This window comes from Adiantum capillus-veneris, chromosome 17 (genome assembly GCF_014529385.1).
Source record: "Adiantum capillus-veneris isolate H3 chromosome 17, ASM1452938v2, whole genome shotgun sequence".
In the NCBI taxonomy this organism is placed as follows: Eukaryota; Viridiplantae; Streptophyta; class Polypodiopsida; order Polypodiales; family Pteridaceae; genus Adiantum; species Adiantum capillus-veneris.
The window spans coordinates 105,147,670-105,162,666 of record NC_140947.1 but is presented as its reverse complement, the minus strand read 5'-3'; the positions used below and the strand labels follow the sequence as shown (position 1 = coordinate 105,162,666).

General features: G+C 44.7%; 1 protein-coding gene and 1 pseudogene across 2 annotated transcripts; both read left to right on the top strand.

Annotated features, from left to right (window-relative positions):
* Nucleotides 1–656: 656 nt before the first annotated feature.
* Nucleotides 657–3,862, top strand: LOC147437822 (pectinesterase 2-like; annotated as a pseudogene). Its single transcript, XR_015184726.1, has 2 exons — nt 657–2,017; nt 2,438–3,862. The product of XR_015184726.1 is annotated as a pectinesterase 2-like (transcript).
* Nucleotides 3,863–9,065: 5,203 nt separating this feature from the next.
* Nucleotides 9,066–11,501, top strand: LOC147437821 (uncharacterized). The gene is made up of 3 exons (XM_086486009.1): nt 9,066–11,007; nt 11,101–11,202; nt 11,304–11,501. Exons 1-3 carry the CDS (start codon nt 10,588–10,590, stop codon nt 11,346–11,348), a joined length of 567 nt encoding a protein of 188 aa, XP_086342135.1. The 5' UTR covers nt 9,066–10,587; the 3' UTR covers nt 11,349–11,501.
* Nucleotides 11,502–14,997: the final 3,496 nt, after the last annotated feature.

The following is a 14,997-nucleotide window of genomic DNA, read 5'->3' as shown; positions in this document are numbered from 1 at the left end:
GCACTACCTAGAATTCTAATCCCTGTTACCGGATTTGATTCTTGTACAGCTTTTTCAATGTATTTCATACAATTGATAACATCATGAGCTTCTGCTCGAGAGGTACCACACACCTAGCTAAGTATGATTGGGGACAAGGGACCCCCCCCCCCCTCCCCCGGGCGGTCCTTGCCCCCAATCGTACCTAGCTAGGTATGTGGTGCCTCTCGCTGGCGGGCCGGCGGTTCCTTGCCCCCAATTGTACCTAGCTAGGTATGTGGTGCCTCTCGAGCAGAAGCTCATGATGTTGAGGTACCACCGGGCCGACGGTCCCCTGCCCCCAATCGTACCTAGCTAGGTATGCGGTGTCTCCCTCACAGAAGCTCATGATGTTGAGGTAAGTCACAATGTGAGAATTTGTCCAAAACTTCTTGTGAGTGTACTCCTCTTTTTTTCTCCCACATTCTTTGAAGTTTGAGTCTCCTTGTGAAGATGTGTTATTAAAGCCATTACCCCCATATTTAGGGGGGCACATGGAACAGCCCCTCTTTCTTAAAACAATTATCCTCACTTTATGGCCAAAGGTGAGGGTTTCCAATGACAGCTAAATTTCCATGTGCCAATGTGGACTGTAGCCATGAATATTTGTATAGGCCACTCCTCCGTCACTCAACAGAAGAAAATTAGAAGAACATCTGGGATTCTTTTCCCTTACATCTCTAACTATCTAGGAATGCAAGGGAGATATATACTACTCTGCTTTCCATTGTTCCACACACAATATATACACACATACAAACGCACAGGGCTTATTGTGAGACCATGAGAGGCTCAGATCCCTCTGCTAGAGTGCCCACTTTTTCCACTCATCCTACTCTTGCAGCCGAAGAAAGCAAGAAATCCAAGCTTGCAAGAGCCATATTAGGGCCCTTTCTAGTTGCATCTGCTCTTGTTTCTCTGGTTGTTTATGGCCAATACTTTTATGCTCTACAAGGCAACATGCCACACTCCAGCTCGCCCGAAGGAGGCATTATAGCAGACTTATATCCCAATGTGGCAGCTGCCATTTCGGCGGTGAGCGAAGGCTCCAATCTGAATGCTCTAGTGAGCAGTGTTTGCAACCACACAGCACACCCAGATGTGTGTGCAAGGGAGCTCTCTGGATTTCACATTCCGCAGACAGCCAGTCCCCTAGAAGTTGTGAGCTTCGCTGTGCAAGCGGCAGTGCGGCGCGTTATTGAGGCCCAGAGCTTGGCTGCTAAATTCTCTGGCCAGAAGGGGCTATCCTTTCTAGAAGATCAATGTGCCAATGACTGTGTGGAACTCTTGTATGGTGCAAAGGACCAGATGGATCTAGTTGCTGCGCGGCTCTCCAGCTTGCGGGGCCTAATTACTGATGTTGCCACGCTCCGCAAAGCTCTTGCAGATGTGAAGGTCTGGATCAGCTCTTCTCTCAGCTACCAGATTGTCTGTAGTGACAATTTCTAAGTAGCTCCTGGTAGCATCCAGTATCAGATTCAGACCAACCAGGCCTATCTCACTCAAGTGCTCGGTGTCGCCCTCGAGCTCATTGACACCCTTTCCCAAGTTGGAAATTCTCTTGATTCTTGGCTTACTGCTGTTTCCTCCTCTTTCCCTTCCGCCCATCTCCGCCGCCGCCTGCTCAACCATCACTACTCTTCCATTGATGACTCGGGCCTTGACATTGAAGAAAGTGATGGCTTTCCTCAGTGGGTGTCCGCTGCTGAGCGCAGGCTCTTGCAGGCTTCTCCTTCTGCCATCACTGCAAATGCAGTTGTCGCAAAGGATGGAAGTGGGGATTACACTAATGTAACTGCTGCAGTAAATGCCATCCCCTCGAGCTTCTCTGGGCGGTATGTCATATACATCAAGGAAGGAGAGTATAATGAGGTTTTTAATATCACCAAGGACCAAAAGAATGTCACATTCGTGGGAGATGGAATTGGGAAGACCATCATAACAGGAGACCGCAATGTGGCTAGCGGAGACTACAACACATACCGTACCTCAACAGTGGGTAAGTGCAAATAATGGGGCAGCATCTAATTATATACACAAGAAGTTTTGGATAAATTCTCACAATAATTCCCACATTGTGACTTACCTCAACATCATGAGCTTCTGTGAGGGAGGCATCGTATACCTAGCTAGGTACGATTGGGGCAGGGGACTACTGGCCTGGGGGGGGGGGCGGGCGGGGGTCCCCTGCCCCCAATCATACCTAGCTAGGTATGCGGTGCCTCTCGAGCAGAGGCTCATGATGTTATGCATTGTATGAAAGACATTGAAAAAGACTGTATGAGAAAAATTCTAAATCTTCTTATGTAAATGAGGGATAACAAAATTGATAAATTACAACAGCTGGGAGACATATGTAGCCTAGAAAATGACATTGAAGCTAATTATTCAGCTTGCCCATTGTGTCTTTGATGTACAGGGATAGCGGCGAGTGGCTTCTTCGGCAGGGATCTCACATTTCGCAACACCGCAGGGCCAAGCGGACATCAAGCGGTGGCGGTTCGGGCGGGTGCAGATTACATCGTCTTCTATCGATGCAGCTTCGAGGGGTACCAAGACACACTGTACGCGCTGTCAAGCCGACAGTTCTACAGGGATTGCCAGATCTATGGTACGGTGGATTACATATTCGGGAACGCAATTGCGGTGTTCCAGAATTGCGCGCTGGTGGCGAGGCTGCCGATGAAGGGGCAGCAGAACACATACACCGCACAGGGGAGACAGCTGGAGGCAGACGTGTCAGGATATTCCTTTCACAACTGCACATTGACAGCAGACCCCGATCTGACGAAAGCCAATTACACAGTGGAGACGTATCTGGGGAGGCCTTGGAAGGAATATTCGCGTACAGTGTTTATCCAGTCAGAGTTGCAGGCGCTGGTGCAGCCCCAGGGGTGGCTACCTTGGAATGCGAGCAATCCGTACACGGATACGGTGTACTATGGCGAGTATGGCAACAGGGGGGCCGGTGCTGATACGGCTATGCGCGTATCGTGGAAGGGAGTCCATCCCACCATGTCCGAGACGGATGCGTCTCAGTTCACCGTGGCCAACTTCATTGGGCTTGAGTCATGGCTGGATGCTCTCTGCGTGCCTTACCAGGCCAATCTCAATTAGAACGTTTTGAGTTGAAAGCGTTCTCTCAAAATCATTCTGATTTCAATTGCAAGGAGACTTCATACACAACATTTGGTCTCTCTCTCTCTCTCTCTCTCTCTACTTTACCATAGTCACTTCCTTAGTATTCTCTTGAGTGGCTCGATGCTCTCTTGAGGCATTACAAGGGCAATTGCATTTAACACAATCCTTTGTTTCTTTTACCTCCAAGGTACTTCCATTGAAATGCCACACAAATACCTGCAACTTCACCTAAACACATTGCTTTGGCTTGGAATGGCAATGAAACCCATTGAAAAATTGCCATGCATTATTAGTAAATTCTCTCTCTCTCTCTCTCTCTCTCTCTCTCTCTCAACATATCATTCATTGCTTCATCCTACACAATTTATTGCACCCCATGCATTAGACATTAGTTGCAGTGTGCAATGATAGATGTCTATCCCTCAAGAAGAGCAAAACAATCTTCCAAAGACCTCCCTTTGATCAAATACCAAGAGAAGGATTAGTGTGTAAGGCAACATTATTAACACTACTCTGGTAACCTAACATGACATAAAAGTATCCGTTCAAGGTTTTGAAAAAAATTCCAAAACCTTAGTAGATCCACTCATTTTGAAAAATCTTTTCATGAGCTTATATATGAACTTATAGTTCAAGGACTACTACATATGGCAAAAATGAGAAACTTGTAAAATTCTCATCTAGTGGTCACAACAAGCCTCCAAAGTTGATGGACCATTGCATTTTGCCCAAAATAGCCACTTCTTACGGTTGATTGCATAGAAATAACACTACAAGAGGCTATTCATATTAGCGACGCTCACACAGCGACGCTAATTTTTTTTTTCCCGGCGTCGCTATGAGCGTCGCAAATTTGCGACGCTCATAGCGACGCCGGCTTGGCTAAAAAAAATAACAGAGAGCGTTCAAAAACTCAGATCTCAGATCTGAGTTTTTCGGCGCCCTCAAGCAAGGAGCAGGTAACGCTCTCCCTCTCTCTCTCTCTCTCTCTCTCTCTCTCTCTTTCTTCTCCACACACACACACACACCCACACACGAGGAGAGGAAGGAGAACCAGGTATGCTCCTTCCCTCTCCTCACTCTCATGTTCCCTTCCCCTCTTTCTCTCTCCCTCTCTCTCTCTCTCTCACACACACACACACATAGTGTTTTTGAGAGAGAGAGAGAGAGAGAGAGAGAGAGAGAGTACAAACATAAACAAAAACGCACACACACATACATAAACAAAGAATGTACACACACATTGAGAGAGGAAAAGAGAGAGAGAGCATGCATAAACAAAAAACGCACACATTGAGAGAGGAAAAGAGAGAGAGAACATGCATAAACAAAAAACGCACACATTGAGAGAGGAAAAGAGAGAGAAAACATGCATAAACAAAAAACGCACACACATTGAGAGAGAAAGAGAGAGAAACTAATTTAACGTCGTAGGAAACTAATTAAAATTAAAAGACCTAAAGATCTAGCCGACGAGGAGTTGAACTCAAGACCTATTATTCAAGAGAGAAATGGCATAACAAATCTATCATACTTGGCATGAGTGATAGAAAGGTTATACCATTTATCTCTTTTTATTGGCACACACATCCACACACGCGCACACACACAAGAAGAAGAGAGTTATAACGTCGTAGGAAACTATCCTAAAAGACGTTAAAGATTAGGTTAGATGTAGACTTACGTTAAATTAGATTTAGGTTTATTTAAGTTAAATTAGATTAGATTTAGGTTTATTTTTAGTTAGATTTACGTTTATTTACGCTAGATTTAGATTTACGTTATATTAGATTAGATTTAGGTCTCCATAGACTGCGATGCCTGCATGAAGCGGGTGAAGAAAGCCCTCAATGGAATATAGGGTATTGCTGCCTTCACTCATGGTGGGCTCCGTCGATCCAAAAGTACTGGTGAAATGTCTTCAGAAGATAGGGAAGAAGGTGGATCTTCAGGGCGGCAAGAGTCACTACATCCCCGACAATGACCATCTAGACAACCTCTAGTCATTCAACAACAACTTCAAAGTTAGTAACAAGAGCAAGAACGGTCCAAAGGGCCAATTGCTGTCGTCAGATGTGGATAGAGATGAGGCAGCGTCACCGCCGGAAGTTAACTCTCACATCTTTAGTGATGAGAATGCCAACTCTTGCCGGGTTATGTGAAAAATTATGTGTTAAATCAGTTTTAACGTTCTTATAATCCCTGTTAGTTTAGTTCTTTGTTTTTAATATAACATAATTTACGTTAGATTTAGATTTATGTTATATTAGATTAGACTTAGGTTTATTTAGGTTTACCCACACACACACACACACACACACACACACACACACAAGAAGAAGAGAGTTTTAACGTCGTAGGAAACTATCCCAAAAGACGTTAAAGATTAGGTTAGATGTAGACTTACGTTAAATTAGATTTAGGTTTATTTTTAGTTAGATTTACGTTTATTTAGATTTACGCTTATTTACGTTAGATCGAGTCCACGCAAGAATTACTTACGGTTTAGGGTTTAGAGTTAGACGAACAGTGAAAAGATCTATTGTCAAAAGATGTTAAGATGCTGTGAAGTGCTACAGCTAGAGAAGAGGCAAAGGGGTTTTGTCCACTATATGCAGTATCATGTAGACGTGGGTCTGTAGATTTCTTGTACCCACAAATATAGGTATTGACCAATAAAGACGAGATTATAACCCGATGGTTCTGATCTCTGTGCACCTCTAGACCGAGGTGTGCGGGGATTGGACATGACTAGAGAATGAGAGAGAGAGAGAGAGAGAGAGAGAGAGAGAGAGAGAGAGAGAGAGAGAGAGAGAGAAGACGAAGAATGCCAATAGAATATTAAATTTGTTGTCCAGGTTATAAGATTTTTATCCTCATGATGAGTAGTGACGAGGATGTGGGACCGTCCAACCGAAACACCTATCTCTCAACGAGGGTCTTATGTCCTTGTAATCAATGCAAGCATGCTGTGCGACGGACAAGACGTGTTTCTTTGCAGCACGTTCGCGAATTTGGCGAGTTTGATCCATCTATTGTAGATCGAGTTGTTGCCAATTATAACTCGTCGGACTCTGACGCTGGCCAATAAGCAGCAATCTTGCAACCCAATAGACGTGTTCGCAGGCGCTTTGGTCAAGCAGCATATGTGAGGCCACAAGATGTAGCCTCTGACAGCTCGGGGGATGATCATGCAGAGCACATTCCCAACGAGGCAATGTTTGAGCCCGAGATTGATGAAATGATCGAGACGATCATGGATTCAGAAAGGCTTATCTATGATGATATGAAAAGTGAAGCCGATACGCCATTATATAATGGAGCACGTATGTCTAGATTGAAAGCACTCCTGGTTCTTCTCAACATGCAGGCAAAGTTTGGATGGAGTGACACTAGCGGCACAACGCTTTTCAGGTGATCTATTACAATTAGTTTACTTTAATAAAACTCTAAATGTATAATGATCTGATAGATTTTTACACGACTGTATCGTATTTTTATGTTGTGTAGATTGCTTAAAGAGCACATACTACCAGCTGACAATGTGATGCCAGATTCCCGAGATGAAGCAAGAAAGATTTTGCGAAACTTGGGGATGGATTACAATTCTATCCACGCTTGTCCTAATGACTGCATTCTTTTCAGAGGGGAATACATAGACATGGAGAAGTGTCCGAAATGTGATTCCGAAAGATATCGAGTAGATCTCCACGGGACAAAAATTCCACAAAAGGTTTTGCGACATTTTCCTCTGCTTCCTCGCATCAAGCATTTCTTCGAATGTAAGTCCATGGCCGCCCTAGCATCATGGCATGAGGAGAATAAATCTTCGGATGGTGTGCTACGAATTCCTGCAGATTGCGCAGCCTGGAAACATATAGATGGAACATGGTCGGATTTTGCCAGGGAAGCTCGAAATTTGCGCTTAGGCCTGGCTATGGATGGCGTAAATCCATTTGGTCAAAGATCAACATCTTACAGTGTATGGCCCGTTGTCATCGTCAACTACAACATTCCCCCGTGGTTGACTACGAAGAAGGGGCACCTATGGCTAAGCTTGATTGTGCCAGGGCGATATAAAGTGGGAATATGGATGTGTATCTTCGTCCACTATTGGAAGAGCTACAACAATTGTGGATTGGCATAGAGGTGGTGGATATGAGCCGACACACAGGACGACGAATGCTTTGATCAGAGGCATTCTAATGTGGACCATGCATGACTATCCCGGGCTAACAGAATGCTCAGGTGATCTATTGACACTCCTCACTCAGACACTGTAAATCTTGTTTTTTCCCATAGTTGATCTATTATCATGTGTATACATGCAGGGCTTCAAACAAGCGGATACAGAGCATGTGTCACATGTGGACCTAGACTGAATGCACGTAGGGCGCCCTCACTGAAGAAGCAAATCTACGAAGGTCATCAAGCGTATCTTCCAGAGAATCATGTGTTACGCGACGGCTTTTTGGGAAGAGAGCCACCAAGGATGTCTGCACAAGCATGGTTAGAGCAAAAGGAGATGTGCGATGACGGATTGCCTCCAGGGATGAAGAGACTATCTCTATGGTACGAGTTACCATACTGGCCCCGACTCATGATCAATCACTTGCTCGATCCAATGCACATATTCAAGAATGTGGGTAATCTACTATGGGACCATCTGACCGGCAAGAAAGATACTTTGGGAGCCAGAGTTGACCTTAGAAATGTGGATCGTATGGAGCAATATTGGCCGCAAACAGCGTCTGATGGATCGATAAAACTCCCTAAAGCACCATGGATTTTCACAGGAGCCCAAGAACGCAAAGTAAAAGAGACCATTCGATCTTTGCGGACCCCCACTGGCGTAATGCACTCGCTCCGAACGTGTTTTACTAAAGAAGGAAAGCTTACCGGTTTGAAGTCACACGATTGGCATAAAATGTGTCAGGTACGTTCATAGTGGACTTTAATATCATTGCATAAAATGTGGACTTTAATATCATTGCTGCACATACTTTACAGTTTATTTTACCGGTTGCCATTGAGGGATGTTTGTCTCTCGACATCCGTAACACAATCTACAAACTTGCAAAGCTGGTGCAATGGATCTCACAAAAGGAGATCAACGTAGACTCCATACCATTCGCCAAACTAAATGCTGCGGAGCTTGTGTGCATGTTTGAGAAACATTTTCCTACTACCATGCTAACCATTCAGGTGCATCTTCTTGTTCACATAGTTGATGAGGTGGAAATAGCTGGCACAGTTCATTCCAGATGGATGTTCTTCTTAGAACGTTTCATGAAAACGCTTAAGGGATATGTGCGTCAAAAGGCACGTCCGGAGGGTAGCATGGCAGAAGGTTGGTTGGTATCAGAGTCCCTAGTGTACATTGGAGAGTGGCTAGACGGATTTGATAAAGCCCGGGACACGCTATGGCGAACCATAGATGATGAGCGCATATCTGGGATTGTCATGTGCAATCTCGGTGTTGAGAAGAAGATGACGGAAGATCTAGAGGCTAAAATCAACCGATTTTGCATGCTTCACAATCCAGTGATGCAAAAGTGGATTTCACAATATGAGGATGCAAAGCAAGAGCGACAAAGGGCACGAATCGAGTGGAGACGGGAAGACGACCACCGATGCACTATCCGACGGTTCTGGAGAGCCTACCAACCATTCATGAGCTTAAGATGGTTGCACAACCAATTGAAAAGCGCACAACAATGCGGTGACGAAGTGACTGAGGAAGAGTGGGAGTACTCTCGGGGTTGCGCGACCAAGGTAAGTTTGCAATGTACGACTAGCTAGTGACTTTATTTCTAAACGTTTGAACGGCCACTCATAATCTTTGTTCGTTGTAGTATAAGTCATACACAGCAGCATGGTGTAAAGGTCGACATTTTAGGGTGGAACGGATCGACAAAAAGCGTTTTACTCAAGATTGTGGAATCATGGCAAAATTTGAACAGTCTAGTCGACGACGTTCCTCTGATGCAGATCCTGTGGTGGCGGAACTCACTTACTTCGGCACGCTGCAAGAGATTTTGAGGATCGATTACAGAGGATTTTTTGTCGACTTGTTCGACGTGCAATGGTTCAAGATAATCATGGAGGGTCGCAACGCTACTGTGCGTAGAGGAGAGTCTGGTTTTCTTGAGGTGGATTCTACTAAGAAATGGACTGACCTAAGAGACACTTTCGTACTACCCGAGCATTGTGAACAAGTAAGTATGTAAATAGTTAACATCCCCCTTTTACAAGTTATGTGCTTGAAAGCTCTCATGTAAGTTATGTGGCTCTGGCAGGTAATATTTCATCCTACAAAGTCTACATCAAACTGGTGGTACATCATAGAGGTAGCCCCTCGTAGTGCAAGGACGTATGAAGGCTACCATGTGCCAATCACAACGGCATCAATGGAGGAGATCAGAGAAGATGCTCAATCAGAAGCCGCTGCGGTGGTGCCAGACGAGCATAAAGATGCTACTACTCTATATGGGTGCATGCAGAGGAGCTACAAAATGAAACAGAGGATATGTGTTTAAACGGAGAGCTCTATATAGATATAGGAAGTTATGCTGAGTTATGCGAGGATGAGAGAGAGATCTCTTAAAGCCACAAATATTGTATTTGAACAATTTTGCTCCGTGTTGTAAAAGCTCTGGCTCTCTAAGTACCTTCCATGGTGTATAACGCTCTTTTCTACTCGCGCTCACATCTTTTGATCGAAAATTCTGAGTTTTCGACTTGCCTCTTCTATCACTCAATTCATTGCGTCATTGTATTTATATGCGTCATTACGTCATTGTATTTAATGGTATTTGCGTCATTGTCTACTCTATTCATTCAATATTAAGTTTAAATATTCGTGTGTTTAATGCAGGTATGGATGATGAGGAGTTTCTTTCTTCTTTGTCATTGCAGCAGAGACAGTGGTACGTGGAGCGTCATCGCTCTGGTGCATCATCGCGCGTTCCTACTCCATCCGCATCTCCCTCTCTTTCGGAGCATTCGACGCGCTCCGAAGCTTCGGTGTCGACGAGACGATCTTCACACTAGTCTAGACACCGGCGCTCTAGTGGTGGCGGTGGCGGTTGTTGTGGGGATTCCGCCATCGATGCCTCCACATTGCCTCGTGTTCGACGAGGCTCTTTACCCTCCCCTTCTTTGCCCGCCCCCACACCAGCGACAGCATCGCCATCTACGCCAGGTTTTGCGTGGCTGACTGTTCCTAGCAGCTACACACCTCTACCTACTCCGCCAGGAGCCACCCCACTCGACACTCCTCGCTTCGGGGCCCAAACGCCGGTGGAGACACCTAACGTCCGTACCCCCATCGACACCCCGCTAGAGACCCCTGCCGGGACACCCAGGTTCACGCGTCACCGGCCAGAGGGCTTGCCTTACTCCGTCGACTTCAGCGGCGGCATCATCATGGATGATCACGGCAAGAAGGTGATCTCGCGCATGCGTGGTCTTTGCTCGCAGCTGTTTAGACACTACATACTAAACAAATGGAGTGAAGTACCAAGTGATTTAAAAGACAGAGTCATCAGCATACTTCATGATGAGTTTCCCGTTCCAACACGGGATCCGCGCTTCAATGAAGACCTGATGAAGATTCGAATGCGCGAATACTGTAAACACAAGCGTTCCGAACTGCAAAAAGCAATCAAGCATGGGTGGAACAGGCCAGATTGGCTGGCCAAAGAAGATTGGAAGAATGCGAAGAAAGCAGCGCACGAGAATCCCGACAAGTGGAAGCAACAAAAGGATGCAGCCAGAGCGCAAGTAGAGGCAGGGAGCTCGCACCACTTGGGGAGCGGTGGATGGGCATCATTTGAGGCCGATTTTGTAAGTGTTTTCGCATTGCTCTTTATGTTCAATAGTTTAGGGTTTATGAGTTTTTTAATTCTAACATAATGAAATCTTTGTATGTTTTGACAGTGGTCGATGACAGGACGTGATCCCACACCGTACGAGGGCGAGTACGCAGGCAGGAAGGGCTTAAACGCTCTGATGGACATTCTCAGTTCTCGCGGCGGCATGGTTAGTATTAGGGTTTACTCTTTTCTATTTTTTGTATTGTTTTATAAATGTCGTTATATGTTTATACTTACTGAAAGCTGTCTTATTGTCTTTTTTTGCAGAATCCGACAGATACGCTACTTGGACGCGATGAGACGTCTGACTAGACGACGTCAGTTTAGCCGTAGCTAGATAGCATTAGTTTACGGTTTCTCATAGCTTATGTATCATGAAACGGATTTTATACGTCTTTTTGAACCATGTATATTATTACATTTGTCACCGCAGTTCATTTTGCCAATCAATTCTTTATGCCTATGATGTTGTACAATTGTCATTATTACATTTGCCAATCAATTCATTTTGCCTATGATGTGTACAATTGTCAATTTTGCAAACAATGCGTCTTGTGGGTGACTATTTTGGGTCTATTATCTATCCTTGCACTTTTTTTACAAAGTGAATCAAGTACAATATGGTTGATGGGTGGCAGGGCATTCAATGCCCTGTCACCAAAAAAAATTTCTCTCGGACGTCGCTATAACCGTCGCTATTTATGGCTCTGGAGCGTCGCTATAAGCGTCGCTATAGACTTCTGTGTAAACGTCGCTATAACCGTCGCTATAAGCGTCTCTATATAGCAACGCATATAGCGACGCCTATAGCGTCGCATATAGCGATGCTCTCGTAGCGACGCTATTAGCGACGCCGGGGGTTATAAAAACCCAGTGTATTTCCGTCGCTAACAGCGTCACAAGAGCACACAACCTCTTGTAGTGTAAGAGTGGGGATTTTTGTAAGACATGAGATAAAATGCCTCGTTAACTTCAATGGGTTGGTCAAAACATATGGTTGTTTTTGCCTCACTATTTCTTTTTGGGGCAAAAAGAATAGGTACAGAAAAGTTGCATTTTTGCCATTCAGTGGACATATCATCAAAGTTTCTATAGTCACGCTCAATACTGATATTATAACCATGTTTTCTTAGGCCCCAGTCAGACTGGGACACCCGCCCCGCACTGTTTTTCGGAGGTCCAGCGAGGTTGCTGTCACACACAACTTCAAGACATGAGAGGCGACATTTTTCATCGCCAATCAGGGTAGGGCATGTGCTGAAGCCTCCGCGTTTGATGCTGCAGAGCAGGGCTCAGCACCCGTCAACAGCTTTCGCGCTTGCCTTTTTGCAGATGGCCATGGAGCCTCAAAAGTTGGCCGAGGGTGTTTGCCCGCCCCTCTGACAAGGTATTTGGGCCAACTTCACCTTTTTGCTCAACGAATACAATCTCGCCACCTAAGCAAGGCCGCCTCTTGCCTGCCCCATTGTGACATGGGCCTTAGTTCCCTTGGGGCCTTTGGACTCAAAAGGAGCCATGGAGCATGCCAAAAGAAGCCATGGATCTTTTACTAAGTGGAACCTTAGGGACAATGATGAAGTGCTAAATACAACAAACATGACGGGTTTAGCATTATGACCTCTAGAATCTCATAGAAACTACTCAATATCTAGCCAAATTTGTAGTTTATGCTTAGATATGGTTACCACCTACAAAATACACACAATTGGCATAAGAAACAAGGAAAATGGAGAGAGAAAAAATTACGTGCGCGGCAATAACCGCGGCTCATAATGCGATAGTGGTTTGGAAACAATAAGCGTGGTAATAGTAACGGGTATATTATCGTAGATATTATCGTGATTGTTGCCGCTGTTATTATTGCGCTAATTATCGCTAAACGGTCATTAAAAAATAAAGATGCTCATTTGGGCCACCCAAAATTGGGTGGCCCAAATGAGCATCTTTATTTTTGACCTGCATAAAACAATGAACCAACAATTGTTTTTTAAAAAAAGAGTATACAAAAAACCCAAAGAATTGAAATTGAATTTACTTTATCTTGATAATTTTTTGTGCAAAAGATCAACTATTTAAAAAAGTTACAAATAAAATGTAAATAGTTGTATATACATTGTGCCACATTGGGACTTTACGAAAGTTAGGATAAATATTTTTTATCTAATCCTCCTCGTTTTCATCGTCGTCCAAAGACACGTACGTTTGATCACCTTGACTCTAGATAAACCCAAACCAAATTAAATATTCATGTTTCTACTCCTTCTCGTTCTCATCGTCGTCCAGAGGCACGTACGTTTGATCACCTTGACTCTACATAAACCCAAACCAAATTAAACAATCATCAATAGCTCAAAACAATTGATACAGAATTACTTGTTTAAACTTACAACTTGTAGTGATCCAACCGCTGCGTCAAATTGCTCGTGAGAGATGTGGTTGCCTCAAACAACCATCAGCAAGTATCAAATTCTGTATGTCTCTCCCGATACTTGACCATCTCTCTCGTTGGTCGAGTAAGAGTGATATTTTTCTAAGTTAGCAATAATAATAACAATAACAATAACAATAACAATAACAAATCATCAATTATAATCTTTATAATCACTAATTTAAGTCACAATTTAATCAATCTTACATATTTGTCCTTCCAAGCTGCCTTACCTGCTAAGCCATAGTGTGTGGGAGTTTGCCTGGCGCGAGCTTCGCGTTGTTGTTTGTAGGATGAGTCCGTCACACCCTGATCGCTCTTTTCTTGCATTGCCACTCCCACTCCCACTCCGCACCTGCCATGTTGCCACCACGATAGCTCCTATTTGGATCTCTAACCTGGTTGGTTGCTGTGCGTCGTACACTGGACTGCTTGTTTTTCAAAAATGTTTTTATGTAACCCTCCAACCATTCTTGTGAAAAACGTGGAAACCTAGTATGCGGAAACCTAGCATGCAACGTGTCCTCAATGTAGCGTGCATGATCGGAGAGTTGGTCTCTTAACTTTACAAAACAATTCTTATATGTTGAATGTATAAGAGTTTGAAGATGGCGTCGAAATGCCCTGTCCTGTGCTATACCGAAGTCCACCTCCCCGCCATATTTTACCCTGTAGTAGCACCCATGCATGTCTGGCACAGGTGCGTCAGTATCGTCGTCCTCTCTGTCAAGGGCGACACGTTCTGATATAGGGGACTCTTTTCTGCCGCCACTACCAAAACAAGTGAAGCCACAAGATCCACCGTCGCTTCATCTCTCCTGACGCTCGCTGTCTTCAGATGAGCATCGAGACGCGCCGCTAGAGGAAGTTCGTCGACGGTGTTTTGGCGAAGCAGGAGTGAAATGGAGTGGTGTAGGATCCTGTGATGTCATGGGAGTGGGACCTTGCGATAGAAGGGGATTAGGACGATAAGAAGGGGCCATAGACTGAGGTGCCATTGGTGCGAGGCTCTGGAGGTAAGGAGTCCCTCCCTGACTCCCCCCCATGGTGTGGACTGCGGAGAAAGATCGTAGGACGCAAGCTATTGTGGAGTGTAGCTGCCAAACAATCTCTCCATCGAACGGATGTATTAGTCTCATAAAGAGAGAGCCCGTTGTCTGGATCTACGATTGGTGGAGGAACCTAATTAGAGTAGGTGTAGGATGTCCATGATTGCAAATAACAAAATAAACATATGACACTCATGGTTTAGGGTTAACTAGCCAGAAACAATCTTTATTTTTTTGCTCGTTCTTACCGCCTTAAGACTCGGGTCCACTAGAGGCGATGTCCACTCGGGGTGGGAGCCCACTTGGGATGTGAACCAACCAAAAGAAGAGCCAGATGGCTGCTCCCCGCCAGGTGGTCCCTCGTCTGACATCTACATTACAAAGAGCAATATGAGATTTAGCTTTCCCCTCCTACTCACTCATCTATAAATATATACACAAGTATATTAGCACACAAGCACGTAGATACGTATACATACTAGTA